Below are 15,098 nucleotides of genomic sequence, written 5' to 3'. Positions count from 1 at the left end.
GCAAAGCAGAAGCCAGCAAATGCCTCAAGTCTATTACTTTTTCCCCCTCTGCCTTTATTTTTTGAGCTTTTTCCTGAGACATCCTGTTAGTATATTGTATAGTCTTACAAGATTTCTAAAGCACACGAATGAAACTATTGGTTCAAGACTAACCATTCAAAGAGACTATATAAGAATGACRTTGAGTTCAGTTGGATGAAGCACTCTTACCATGGTAAGATTAATTTATTGAATAGATGGAGGTTTACAAGCAACTTTCTGCTTTTAAGAATCTGTAATATTTGTCTTTTTTTTTGCCAATGTTGAAGTATCTTCAGGTGCTTTGCTTCTGCTTGCTCTTGGTGCTGAATGCAAAATAAGTTGCTGTTCAGCATGCTGATCCTTTCCAAAAAATCTATSCCCCAATGGTAAGGGGTAAGAAGTGGAAAATGTCCTTAATGTTCAGGTTTCTACAAAAGGCAATGAGAGTAATGCTTCTCTGGAAGAGTATTTGCTTTTGTTAGAAGGGAGATWCTAATGTAGTGTCAGATCTTTGGGTCCATTAGAAATGGAGGTATGTGATCAAAGAAAATACACCTATTTCTGATTTGGGTATGGCACTATGTGAGTGGTTTTGCCCACCAAGCAGCTTGATTTCTCCCCAGTTGTCCTATGATGCTTCTAGTAGAAGAAATACAGGCTCTGATGATGTTACTTGTGTTTATTCAAGGGATGTGGATGTTTTTAGGAATCTTGGAAAGAACAGCTTGTCAGTCCTTCAGCTGATTTTGGTTTTAATCACCTTAAACTGTGTGCAACTTCTTTATTATTCAAMTAGAGCATAGTAATAAACAGCTGTTTTCTTTAGTCTGTATTGCATTGACAAGTACTCAGCTTTACCCGGAAGCTGAGTACAGTCACCTCTTTACCTGCTTTTTGTTTTTTTYTTTCTGTTGATGCTCTGGAGGATGTGGGGAACAGTGGTCAACAGAGACAAACATGTAATATTGCATCTCCCCGGYATAACCTGCATTCCTCAAAGCTGGCAGTTAAGTTTTATAGCAGCGTGTTAAATGTTTGAGTCTTACAGTTTTAGTAACAGTGCAAATGCTAAAGCAAAGCAAGTTTAATCATTCACACAGTAAAAATGCACTTGGTGTCACTTTGTTCTCTTCAGCTTGTTTGGTCTAACATGATGTTTGCTAGATAACACCCAGCAAACTTTCAGAGTCTCTTTCTAATGTTTTTGTATGTATTACTTTACAATGCAGAAGCAGTGTTTAGAGAGAAAAAAATGATGATTGTGGTGGTTCAAATGTACTCTAAGTTTACATTGTAAGCTAAATTATTCACATGGARAAGAGTAAAACAGTTGAGGAGGTTACCTGGCGCATGTTGAGGGTGTGGGAATGGAGCTGCTGACCTGCATGCCAGGCAATGAAGCACTTACAGGAATTATTTTGCTAAGTCTCATTAAAAAGAGCATTTTATTTTCCAGACTTACTGTGGTCTTGATAGTATGTTCTACTAATGGTGCCTTTAAAAGGCCATATAGCTGCTTTGCATGCTTTTCCAGAAATACGGAGAGAACTAAAAGTTCWCTCTAGCAAATTACAACTTTTGCATGTAGATGTGGACTAGGAAGATGCTTGCAAAAGTTCAAGATTAATCCAGTAACCTGCCATGCTGATACAATGCTGAGCTTCTACTGTAATAGATAGTGAAAGAGTCACTGAGCAAGAGAAAACATCTGTGACTTTCTCCTTAAGCAGAACTGTAGGAAAATCCCAACTATGTATGCGTGGGCAGAGTGTTATTTAAAAGTAACAACGGATTTCTGTAGTGCCTACACAAACACGTGCACGCACACGTGTGCACACAAATATATAAGATTAGGATCACATCCACCACTCYGTTTCAGAAGATGTGTCACCAAAGTGTTGTGCAAAGATACAAATACACTCCTTGTAGAAATAACTCTCCACCTGTATTATACTTTCTACAGCCTGCATTACCTGAATTTGAAGCAGAATAACAGGTTGCTTCCCCTGGAAATTTCAGACTGGCCCTCCATAGTCTCACAGGTTGAGTGAGAAYTGCTGATGTTAATAATTACTACTATAGTATCCTGGTCTAACTTTGAATTGCTGATCATGATGAAAAGCACGTGTGCTCTATGTGCTAGCAAATTGACACTGTTCGATTAACAACATGGGAAAATTTGCATAATGGGCAATGTTTCTGCGTGCTTCTGCGCTGTAATGCTAGGGAGTTGTACAACATTGGTTAGAGCTGCTGCTGCTTTTTTTTTTTTTTTCAGTTATAGTTTGCATTTGAATTCAAATCTGAGCTCTGAAACTTTGTTGTGTATGACAGTGACTGAYTGGTTCATCAGCTGTGCGATGAAAAGGCTCATGTTAGTTGTCTGCCAGCTCCCAGTCCTGTACAGCATACTGGAAAAATCTTGTTTCTCCTGTGTCTAGTAGCRGTCTGGAAATTGGCTGAGAAGGTCATTTTCAGAGAACAGCAAACCTATCTATCCATACCACGGAGTATTCCTAGGAGACTCGGTGCTACAAACACGCTGGCATACTGTGAAAAATCTTTGCGTTATGCCAGCCTCTGCGGTTGTGTGAGATTGCTGTACTTAGTAAGATRCATAATATTTTTACTCCTCAATCATACTCTTTATATCTTGTTTCCTTTGCTTAGCAGTTATATAATATGAAATATGCAGGCAGATAGCGTTCCTTGAACGTTACACCTTTCTTCCCTTCAAAGGAAAGCAAAGTTGAGGTTTGAGCTGAGTATTAAATCTTAATGCTTGTGAAAGCTTCTTTACCATATTCTGTATTTTGTGTACATATGTATTACATACAGCTTTAGGTGTTTTGAATGTAAACTTTTTAAGGCTTGTTTTTACTTATTTCCCCCAGAAAGCAGAGATCCACAATTCCAAATATTTGTTTGGACCAATACAAGGCTTTTTATCCCTGCAGCCCAAAGTGGTATGCTATGAATACRTAGTGTAGCAGTAACGTGTACAAATGGTGTGTATGTTAGTAATTGGTTTGGGCAGCAACCAGTCTCAATTGCTTTGAAAAGTAGGACTCTGTTTAAAATGTAGTGTAAGAACTTTGTAGTAAAAATTAATTGTAGCTCTGGGTCCTGTAAAGTAACTGTACCCCAAAAGCCTAAGGAAATAACTTGGAAATAACCACAGTCTGCATTCTGAAGTATTTTAAAGCAAACTTTGGGGCTTCACCTTTGTAGTTTGTCCTTGTCTAATGCATTGTCAGCTGCAGTAGACAAAACTGGGAGGTGTCGTTCAGTTTATCTGGAATGCCTACCCTTGGGTTGCTATCTGATAAATTTAAAAGTCAAAAATACAAATGGAAYGATGGAACCAAGGCATTTAGTATCTTGTGACCATCTGTGCTAGATATTTATTTTGTATTGCCAAGCAGAAAGAACAGAAACGTACTGACTGATTTTTACCAGGACGATAATCAGACATCCACCAGTAAACAAGAGCGTAGGCCAGAGGAAAGCGAAGAGGAGGCCTTTGGGGGGATAAAGTCTGCTTAAAATGACATTTGTCTGTGTTCCTCCTGGGTCGTAGTAGCATGGGAAGGTCTGATACCTTCTGAAGTTGTTCGCAATTGTTTCTATTTGCGTTTTTACTTCTTTAGGGTTCTCGGATTTGCCTGGGACATAGGAACACTGGAATAAAAAACAAAGATGTTTTGTTAGAGCAGATACTGTAATGCAGGATTTGTAGTGAAGTAAGATTGAGTAACTGTAGACTTCAGGACTGTGACATTGCTATTACACTACCAAGCTCTGATGTCCAGCTGGGCTTCTRGATGTCACCATGATAGAAGTGTATTGGTTATGCAGAAACTCTCTGCTGGGCTATCCAGAAGATGACCAGGAGCAGAGGAGAGACTGCCTTGCTCATGCTTTCAAAGTTGATGCTTAGCCAGGCTGTTCACTGCAAATGTTGAAACGTGCTGAAGGTTGCTGAAGTAAGCTAACTAAGGAATAGCAGGAGCATGCCGGATAACAAAGTCACCTCGCTGTGTTCCTCTGGTCAAAACAGATAGGAAAACATGAGGAAGGTACAACAGTTGCAAGCTTCCTCCCTGTCCTCTTAACAAAGCAGTTGTTTCTGCAGCCTGTAGCAGTAATGCAAAATGAATTAGTCTTCAGTGGAAATACTAGCTATTAAGACACTGAAGCAACTCATCAGGATTTTTTTCTTAAAACATCACATATCTAATGCTTCGATGCTTTAATCAAGCTGGGAAGTGGCTAAGGCAAGAAGGGGCATGGTTCCTGACCTGAAGACTTGCAGTCGATGTGGTGCAAGCACTGGGTGGAAAGGGAAGTGAAATCACTTTTCCATCCACTGGATGGATGAAAGCTATGGACAAGCTATTCTTGTTTGAATTTATAGTGGGTCGTTTTTGCTCTTTTATGCTATTAGAACTGTAGTGTGTGAAGCTCTGATTTTATGTAAATGTATTTTTAAGACTGAGTACTGCTAACACAGGCATTGGTTTGGATCCTGGAAGTGCTTCAGTCTTGTATCAGAGATCTAAGTATCACTTCATGCCCCGGTAAGCACTCAGCTGAAATAAAGCCTCTGAAGCCCTCGTGTTTTGGGAACAGAGCTGGCGTTCCTACAGGCGTGCTCGCTCGCTTGGAGATGCGAGGGAGCGGGCTTACACGGTGTTTAACTCTGCGTTTAATTCCCAAGCAGAAAYGCTGGGAGCAGTGGGAGAGTAACGCTCCGCTCTGCCCTTGCCCGGCCYTCCCGTGCGTCCTGGGGCCGAACGAGCACAGGGCCTGCTGTTCGGGACCAGCAGCCCTTCCGCGCTCGGGGCGCTTGCCTCTTCTCCTGGGAAGAGATTCCCAAAATCACGGACCAAGGGACCAGTACTGCGATACCGAGTGMCTCCACCTTCAGCACCACTGCGCTCATCTCTGATTCCTGGCTTCTGCTCTGCTGGCTAGAAACAGGTGCAGACCAAACCAAGGATGAACCAGTTTTCCAGGTGATCATTTTCCAAAATTGCTGGTTCGTTTCTCTCTTCTGTCTGAAATGTCGATGTCCCCAAAAGTACCTTCATGTCCCCTTTCTCCTGATTTCATTTCCTGCTTCACATCACACTTCTCTAGAAATCRAAGTGAACTGGGATTTGTGCTCTTGCTTAAGACAGTATTTAAGTTCAGGCCTCTTCTGTGATAGTTCAAAAGCTACTGAGAAAACTGCCGACTATAAGTGATTTCTCAGTGCTGCGCTTCCACTTACAGACACTTATGTGTATTTGAATGTTTGAATATGTTTAATACTCACTTTCAGTTTGTATAACTGCTTCACAAGCATCACCTTAATGTTTAATGTAATATTTAAAGTTCTAAAAAATGTTTAATTTTTTGAAAAAGAATAAAATTACTTTGGTTTAAACACAAACATTAATGTGTAAAAGATGAGGAGCTGCTTCTACTCTTACTCTAATAACTAGTTTAAAAACAGATGTGCCTCCCCCTCTTATCTCTGCCTGGGGAATCAAAGATGTTAGAGACCAGCAGAGATTGATTGGTTGAGTWTATACTGTGAGTACCTTAGGATTTCTTTCCAGTGTATCTTCAGTCTGATACAGCATAACCTCTTGTCCTGAGGCTGTCAGATTAACCCACACCTGTAGACAAGGGTAGTGAAAGACGTTCTCATCCTCAGAGTCTTCGCTTTGCGAGCAATGGGCTTTGTCCTTGATGGTGGCTTTGAGCACCTTGCACACTGTTTCTGTTGTCCAGACGCTGCAATAACAAAAAATATCTCAGTTGCTTTGGCAGCATTTGTTCCAGGTCATGTGCTGGAGATCCACCTATGTMTGCCAGTGGTGGGAGTATGGAAAGGGTTTGTGACTGCTCAGCACCAGTGCGGGGACCTCTGCCTGCTCCAAATTGGTGGCTGTACCCAGAGAAGAGCTGCTGTAAGCGGRCAGTGCAAGAGAAGTTTTAGGGGATTTATTTTCTGTCATGCATTCTGTCATTGGAAAACTAGGTTCTAACCTCACAGGYCTATGTTTCAGGTGTTACTCATGTTCTGTGATTCTATGAAATCTCTTTATATGCAGATGTCTTGTGATGTAATCAGGAAGATGGAAAATATCTTCTGTTTTAAAAATAATGATCTTAAAGCAAGGCTTTCAACACTTTCCCCCCTCCTTTTTTTAAATGCATTACTGAATTTTCCTAACAATGTTGCTGTTAGTTAGGAACTTCATGGCTATCATGAGGCTGTGGATGACTGCTTAAAATTTCATGATAAATATTTATACATGTCAAAGTATAAGTCTCCTATTTTTGAGCTTAAAGGTGCTCTTAGCCAGAAGAACAAAGTATGTGCTTGCTTTTCCCTATCGAGAGGAAAATCTTCTAAGCCTGAAGGATGAGCTGCTGGAGGTTGAACTGAAATGCAGGGGCAAGCTAATTTTCATGATGCATTTTTTTTCCAATTTGATTTTTTGCATGTGGAGGGAGAACTTGCAAAATGAATTAAAATGTGGATAACACTAGCTCTTCTAGCATTCAGTGTGTTTACTGCAGAGGACTGGGCTGCTGAAGGTCCTATGATCTCATGAGTCAATTAGAGGCTTACCAGGAATACCATGAATTCTGTTGCTAAGGTCTTTCCTACTTTATTAAAAAAAAGCCTAAAATTGAAAATCTATTTTTTACCTTTACACTTTCATAAGTATGTAGGTTTTCATTACTGGTCTTTGGTAAGCTTTTCAATTTTTATCTATTTTTCATAGGAAGCACTTGGTTTCAGTCTGCTCTGGCTGTAGCCCTGAGATGATCAGTGCCTCTTTCTTGCCTTTACCTATAAATGCCTGATCTTTTCCGAGTTCACCCTTTTCTTGTGYCTTTTTTCTATCTTTCAACTCTTGTGAGCTCTTCAAGAACGTACCATTTAGTTATTGTACAGTGTATCAAACGTCTTTTGGGACTACTACTTAATCATATTCTATGTTATGACAGCAAAAAGCAGTTTTGCACTTATAAAGAAGTGACTGTCATTACCTTGTAGTGTAGGACGGCACGATGGTGATCCCAATGAAGAAGTACATCATCATGGAGCACGCGACCATTCCTAGGCCCAGGCACAGGGCTCTCGTCTCCCCCCGCTTCTGCGCGGTCACCAGTTTCTTTCCCAGCATGATTTAGAGTCATGAAAACTGGAATCTCTGATTCTGGATCAAAATAAGAAAAAAGCCAGGGAAAATATAACAAGTTTCTGAAATACTGKCTATCTCACTGAGGAACAATCTCATTTCTGAACAAACTGTGRCTTAAATACTATTGGTTTTTCTTTTATYTTTTYCCCCTCTTGGAAACCTGTGTTTTTACTTCCTGATACTTATTGTACACTATAGTCTACKTTTCTATTTTTTAGTTTGTTTCATATTGCTGGTTGTCTGAAGTAAGAAATGTTGTGCTGGGTATGGGTAGAAGCTGCAGGAGGAAAAATCCTCCCACAGTGGAGTCCATCTTACGCTGTGTTCTCTTCCGGATTACTCAGTGTGGTGCTTTTGTATACAAAAGAGCTGCAGTGATTTCAAACTTAATATTTAGTAAGCTGCCTAGTTCTGAACTCTGTTCCTTGTTTGGCCTTGCCCATTCTGGAATGCTTAAAACTTGTGCAACCAAGTAGTGGAGAAAAGCTGCATTTTCTTGCCACGAGAAGTATGRTGCTGCTAAACATAACTGAACAGGAGCACAAAGCACAGAAGCAAAGTTTGCTGCTTTGTCTCCACAAGCGTTTGATTCTAGCTGGAGCTGGTGCTAGTGGGCCYGTGGTCGGTGTTAGGGAGGCCACCACCGTAACAGCAGCGCTGCCCGAGTCTGAGCTGTGGAGCTCCTGCCACATCCACCTGCTACGTGGGGGATTAAGTGAGGCTCTTGCTGACACAAATTATTTGCTTTAAAGTTGTGACAAAGAATCTGAAGGGAAAAAAAAGATTACCAGGAATCCGTATGCCATTAAATCAATGTGATTGCATGRGTTTTCTAGAGAAACGAGGTGCAGACCAGTCACTGGAAGTTCARCCTGTCAGCAGTGCCTGCGCTCTGCTGGCGGCTGCACCTAAGCAGTCCTGCGATGAGAACATGGTGCAAGCTGCTGATGTACACGAATGGGGCTTGGAGCGGGGGGGAAGGAAAGCCAAGTGGAAGGATAAAGGTAAAATAYGTTGCATGCACACCACAGCAGGTGTCAGTCCTGTTTTCACATATAAGAYGATGGGGTGCAGCTTAATGCCGAAATTAGGTGCATTTTCAGGATTTCAGCTTCAGAAGTGTGCAGTTACTTAGTGTTTGTTCTTACTGCCTGGCCTTCAGAATCGCACTGTACTYTTCCAGATCCCCCTATCTGCCAAGCAACTGTGCAAATACAAAGACTTAAGTTTAGATGCAGTGTGAGATAAGCACATGCTGAAGTCAGCAAATGTGCTCTTCCAGTTAAAAATGAGCAGCCCTTCTCCAGTTATCGTAGGTGGTAAAGCTGCAAAATATTCTTCCCCCCCCCCAACAAACAAACAAAATCCCCCAAAGTTTGTTAGAGAAAGCCTAAGCAGTCAGTTTAATGAAAGATTTTTTTTTTTTTTAAACAACTTTGGAAAGAATGCAAGTGTAACTTGAACATTGCTTTCTTCTCCTATTAATTCTCAGTTTCAGTGGTGCAGGTGCCTTACTGTGTGTTAAATGGCTCAAAGGAAAAAAAAACCTTTGGACAATGCTAATGTTTGTAGACTGATCCTATCACACCAGAACTTGTGTTTGACAGTAAAATTATAAAAGTATGTTGACAATAAATAAGCTTTAGCAGTTTAGAACACCTAGAGGCTAGTTACAGACATTTTTGAAATAAATAGTTAAAGTAGATAGAACTGCAAATGAAATATCAGAAAGGAAAAGATGTTCTGAGGCCTCCCTAGGAATAGGGGAAGTTGTTGTGGAATTGGACAAAATTCAGTTTCAACATTCAGTTCCTCGTCGAATAAAACGTCGAGACCCGCTGTGAGTTTGCTTACAGCAGTTTGAAGGGAAGTGTTTTGCTGAGCCTGTATAATTCACTGGCATTGCAGGAGGCATTTTCAACTAGCAGTTGCTGTATAATGAACCTTACCTGCTTACTGATGTTGGAGTTTTGGGCAGAAACTCCATGCAGCTGCGTGAGCTAATGCCCTCAGATAAGTCTGCGTTGTGTTTTCTCTTGGTTGTGAGGCTACAGGTGGAACATCTGGTGGCAAGCACAGTTAGTGTAATCGCTCTGCGTGTGTGTACTTGTGCATAATTCTGCATGGTTGCCTATGCACCCTGAGGAATGGTTGCATGGGAGTAAATGTTAACAGTTACTGCTGCATGGAAACATCTGTCCTTTTTCTTCTGTGTGGAAGAAGTAGAAATGCAGTATTATCAAGAAACAAAATTCCAAAGTACTGAAAACACTGGAACACTTCACAGCRTTTGAAGTTCAATCAGTATTGAACGGTGTCTGCAGTGTGTGGCTTGGTCAGAGGGGGAAATTGAAGGAAGTAATAGAGTGTTACCAGCCCTGGAGCRGGGCCCGGGGACCGTGCGGTGGTTGGGTTACACTCCCTCATAACGCAGGGGTGATCTGATGATGGACAGCTGTTTCCGTAACTGTCCTGGTTGTGCTGAGGAGYCTCATTATGTGGAAAACCAAGAACTTGAGGCTATTAACTGAAGAACTGGTAAGAATTGCAGTTGCCCCCTCAGTCTGCTTGGAGGTCATCCACACATGCAGCATGGGTACTAGTCAGCTCATCCTATCTGATCATCTTAAACTGCCTGCCTACCTCTTTAAGAAAAGTAATTACTCCCATGTGAAAACTAGCGTGGAAGGTGCTCGGGTAGTTTTCCCGAAAGGACACTCAAAGTTTTCAATGCTGACACCCAACAGGCTCCTYGATCCTGTGGATTGCTGAGTGCTCCTGTTTCTATTGCCCCAGTTCATCAGATGATGCCTGCTCCACTSCAGAGTGAATAAGGACATATGAATTATGCAGGGAATGTTAACAAGAAAGACTGGTCTAAAAATATCTCCCAGAGTGCTTCTATAAACACAAAAAAACAACCGGCTAGGTCTGCAGGCAGGGTAGATCAGAGATGCTCAYGTCACTGTGGTGTTGCTGCACCACATTAGCAGTAAATGTGGTCCCTAAAATTGAAATCACGCTTCCTGAGRCATTTTTGCTGCTTTTAGAGTGAAAAGACTAGCGAAATCTGTAACACTAATCAATCTATATGCAAAATTACATCAGAGGAAACCTAGGGAATGTAATATGGGCAAGAAGTCAATGAAGTGAACTACTAGTTTTTTTTAAACTTCCTTCCATATGTAGATATTCTTATGTTCTTGTGCTCAAAGCCTTGCATTTTCCACTTTTCGTGACACATGAATGCTATGTGCCTATAGAAAAATGTGCTTATATGGAATGTATTTTCCCCACAGTCTTCAAAAAGTTAATTTTGTCAGATTATAAGTTCTTCTGTTYTTAGACCTGTGAATATATATTAGGAGGAATGTTGAAAGAGCTCATTTAATGATTTTGTTAGAGGAAACAGTATTTGAAAAATGAGACATCACAGAGGAGTCAATTGGCCCAGGAAGTCTTGGAGTGTATTTGAATGTGAAGATGTTARAGCAAGTACCATGGATTTCAGTCCTGCTTCAAGAGCAAATCTAAATGCATCTTTTGCACTGAAGATTGCAGGGTGCCTCCATAATTATTAGGAAAGTATAAGCTCCAAATGTTTTCATAATGTTCCCTCTTCATAATCTTTTTCTTCAGTCTAGTTAAATTACACAGCACATTAGCTGTGCAATTTYGATGTATAATCACTGCATTGACAGCTGCTGGTGATAATCCTCGGGTTGCCATCTGCTGTGGCTTGGAAGAGGACCCCATTTTGATTAGGAAATGTGTTTTGTACTCCATGGGAAGTTTATGCCTGCCCCTGCTGGGGCTGAAGGAGCTTCTAGTGCCGTGACCTCTGCTAGTGCACGGGGGACCTGTCTCTGGCCACCTCGGGGTGCAGGAGCACACAGGGCTGTTTTAGCACTTGGATATGCATCTCCCTCTCGCTCCAGCAGAAGAAAAGGTGCTAAGCCCAGGCCACCCATGTCAAACTTMAGTTAGAAATAAATATCCATAGTTGCCTAGTCATTTTTTTGAGCTGGTTTATCCTCTACCATACAGTGAATTTCCAGTGAATGTTTATCTGTTACTTCCAGATGARCATCAAGTGCTAATGCTGCATCATAAGGAGGGGGGTGCAAGTTGTCTGCACCCCTAAAGGAATGAGGAGACTTTAAAAAGGCCTGAGCCCTTTGGCCTCTACTGCCTCTGAATACAAATACAAAACACCAAATACAAAAGCTATTTGCTTTCTCATATCTAGTATCAACTTATTGATCACCTGATTTTATTCTTCCTGAAATGCCCTAGTGCAGGCCCATATGAGTCTCCGTTTCTGCTGGGTGTGCGAGAAGAGCATCGTGTTGCTGCTTTASCAGCTGGATGTGGCTTGTGGGAACTGGGGGCAACTGTAAATTTGAGACCTGTAAGTGCTTCTGTGCTGGTTACGCCACTGTGGCAGAGCTGCGTGATCCATGTGTTTACTAGAGTCTCTTAATAAATTAGCCTGATCGCTCATATCTGCTTACTACTTTCACATGTGCTTTAAGTTTGGTAGCTTTTTCTCTTTCAATCCCAACCTTCCCAATTTTTCTTCTGCCTTTTTTTGTTAAATAACATGACAGTTGCATTTATTTTATGAAATAACTCAATTTGTATTATTAAAGAGGTGTTTACCTGATGTAACWGTGCAGTATGGACTAAAGAAATCGGCTTTTCTTGTTTAAAACCTCTGCACTTATTTCAGTACTTGTTAGTTAGCTTTTAAACCTGGTTTTYCTTATTTGAAGAAGTTACGTAGTATTTCTGAGCTATTTAGAGTGCTATGTTTGAGTTCGGTGTAGTGGAGGACTGCATACAATTAGCCCATCAAAGAGCAGGTTTCAAGGAAGCCTGAAGGAGTTGAAGTGCCCGGTTCCCACGTAACTGTAATTGGAGATGGAGACGGCCGAGCGCAGCCCCCGAGATCGCTGAGCCCCCGAGGCTGCAGGTCTCCAGAAAGCACAGGTCTGTTTACCATTAGCCAAAATAAAAGCTCTGCTGCTTTGGGGGCTGCAGGTTCCCCAGATTCTGGGTTTTTTTGTTTAAAAAGGAGGGAAAAAATATCCTAATGTGTGCTTAATAATTATGGGGAATTACTGGACTGCATCCCAGTTTACCAGCTGCAGAGATGAAAATAATTCAACTTTTCCCTACCAAGAGAGCTTTTGGGGTTTTCAGCATGTAGTGCTGTGTGTTTAGAAAAACTGTTGCTTCTAGAAATACAGTACTTTCCCAAACCAAAGCTGCTGGATCTCCCAAAGAAAAACATCTGCTCATTGTTGTACTTACTGTTTCTGATGTAAAGTTGCTTTCTCGAAGACTTTGATGAAGGAACTTCTGTTACGTGGCTGACTTGGGAGAAAATCTTTCCATCAAAGATAAAGCAGTGGAGTTCAGAGCTCCAAGTATGTAGTCTTGTTTTTCCTCTTTCCTCTACTTCTCTGGACTTGCTTTGCTGTAGCTGAACTCTTAATGCAGTTCTATGAAGTTTTCTCTAACCATAAATGGTAAGGTATGAAACAGTGCTGTCCTTTTTGAGATTAATTGCTGAAAACCAGGAAGCCACAGTTTTAAGGCTAACTACAGCGGAAGAGACTGTTTTCTATGGTTTTAGTCTGTATGGGATTTGTGTGTTGTTTTTTATTTATTTATTTACACTAGGCTCCTGTAGTGCCATAAGTTGCTACCCTACTCCTCAGGCACAGCTTTAGCTTAAAAATGTGTTGGACCTTCTAGATAAGATCTGAGGAAGCAACTACATCAATGATGGAGTTTTTTCTCCTGCTTCCTTTTCATAAGCCCTTCCTAGCACCTGGGTGACCTAGCTGGGTGACCTGAGGCTGGAATGGAATGAGCACAGGTCCTTGGGGAGCTTCGGGACTTTGCTTATTGGTCCCTAGGGGACCAACGGAGCTCGCAGCTCAAGTCAGTCTTGCCCCCGAGTCTCCGGTTCGCTTCCTGGCGACTGGCAGAGCGAGGAGAGCGGCAAGCGCTGGTGCAGGGGACGTGGCACCCTTGCCGGGCGACGGGTGCCTCTGCACAGGCAGTTTGGAGTGTGGGAGGGTGGTTTCCAGGGTAGAGCAGCTGCAAGAGTGCAAGCACAACACAGCTGCAAAGCCCAGCTGTGAAGTTTAGCTGCATAATAAATTTTGTGCTGCTCCAGCTAGATGAGTGTCAGTACCCAAGACAGTTCATTTAAAGTGAGCTCAAATAATACCCTTGTCTCCCTTTGGCAGCGGAGCYGATGTAGTTTACATGACCCATTAGGAGGCCTTTTCTTCCTAACTTCATCCTCCCCTGGTAACAATAAGCCAGAGCAATGTGGTACATAAGTAATAAGTATAGATGACAGCTAAGCTATATATGAAATACTGGGTATTACTGGTAGATGCCTCGTTAGCAGTACAGCGTGGCCAGCACTGCTGGCTTTCTTGGGGAGGAGTAAGCTGTGTGATGCTCTCGTGCTGATGGTTTGAAAACCGGACGCTTTAGTCCGAAGGGAAGCAACAAACTGACATAACGAAACTTTCATCGTAAGAAATAACTATATTAGCAGTAGTGAACCTTGCTTCCTCTCTGAGCTTTTCCAGTGTTTCTCACCTTTTGGCTGGCAAGACACTCAGGGGAAACTCTCTGGCAAGAGTGGAAGGGGTTTTTCTTTTTGAGATCTGAGCAAGTGCTTATAGAAACGCCTGACCAGTGTTGATGGTTCTTAGCATTTAATAGCTAAGCMACCAGCAGCTCTGTATAATTGCTTGGTTTCTTTTAGTTTTGGTGAATTTAGAGCAAGTGGGTAATGGGAACATGGCTGTGTTCATCAGAGCTCCATAGATGACAGCAGAAAATTCATTGTGCTCTAGGCACATATATTGTCCAGTGGGTTCCTGTGAAAAGAGAAGAGCTAAAAGTTATTTATCCAGCAAAAGCCTTAAGAATGTTCTGCTGCTGAAAACGGGTGGGATCCTTTCCACTCTACTTTAGATACCTAATAATTATCTGTCTCAGCTTACGCTGGTCTTCCAGGCTTTCTTTGGAGTGAGAGATTAGCATTTGGCATGTTTGGAAGGAAAAACTCTCTGAAAATAACAGATGAATCTCCCCGGAAGGATCCTTTTCTGTAATTACTGATGCAGAAGAGAGCGTATAAAGCTAGCTTGGATTCAGAGAACTATCTGTTAGATGCTTAACTTCAGGTAAGATGAAGCCTGTACCTGTCATCTAGATTGGAAAGATTTATGATTGTAGTCATTTTTTAAAATTTGAGAAGTGATGTAGCACAATCTTGGGAATAAAATTTGAAGTTGGAAAAGCTACCTTATGAACAAAAGTTATTCTCCCCTAAAATCTTCACCGGTTTGGTGGACTTTTCCATCATCGTTTGCTGTTTTGAAAACAAGACTGGATATTTCAAAGATAGGTGCTGTGCGTTTAAAGAGAAAATATATTAGGAATTATTTTTTTATTAGATTATGTGATTATGGAGCAAGAGTCAAAAACACAGTAACCTCTGCTGACTATGAAACTCTTGTATCTCCTTAATTCCAATGACTGCTATACCCTGAGAGCAAWCTGATCTGACCCTGCTGGTCTGAGAGCCTTTTGGAAATACGGGTTTCTAAGCAGTGTTTTGCAGGGGCCTTTCCAGGCTTTGCTTGGTGGGTTGTGTTTTACACTTCCAAACTCTAGTCAGGGATCCAGGAAGAGAAAAGCAATGGAACAGGTAGGCTTTTGTAAACCTGAAATACTGATTTTTGAAGCTGAACAAGTTTCTTGTCATTGTCTTCCCTCTTATTTTATTCCAATGTATTAAACCCTTTGTCTTGGGCTAAAAAAAAATTGAGG

General features: G+C 41.5%; 1 protein-coding gene across 1 annotated transcript; it reads right to left on the bottom strand.

Annotated features, from left to right (window-relative positions):
* Positions 1-3,393: 3,393 nt before the first annotated feature.
* KCNMB1 (potassium calcium-activated channel subfamily M regulatory beta subunit 1) lies at positions 3,394-12,723 on the bottom strand. The gene is made up of 4 exons (XM_085299573.1): positions 12,546-12,723; positions 7,075-7,244; positions 5,610-5,805; positions 3,394-3,702 (listed from the first exon to the last, which is right to left on the bottom strand). Exons 2-4 carry the CDS (start codon positions 7,209-7,211, stop codon positions 3,418-3,420), a joined length of 618 nt encoding a protein of 205 aa, XP_085155699.1. The 5' UTR covers positions 7,212-7,244; positions 12,546-12,723; the 3' UTR covers positions 3,394-3,417.
* Positions 12,724-15,098: the final 2,375 nt, after the last annotated feature.

Source organism: Rhea americana, unplaced genomic scaffold (genome assembly GCF_003343005.1).
Source record: "Rhea americana isolate MKP2758 unplaced genomic scaffold, rheAme1 scaffold_150, whole genome shotgun sequence".
NCBI classification, from domain to species: domain Eukaryota; kingdom Metazoa; phylum Chordata; class Aves; order Rheiformes; family Rheidae; genus Rhea; species Rhea americana.
The sequence above is the reverse complement of the archived record's forward strand: the minus strand, read 5'-3'. Positions and strand labels throughout refer to the sequence as shown.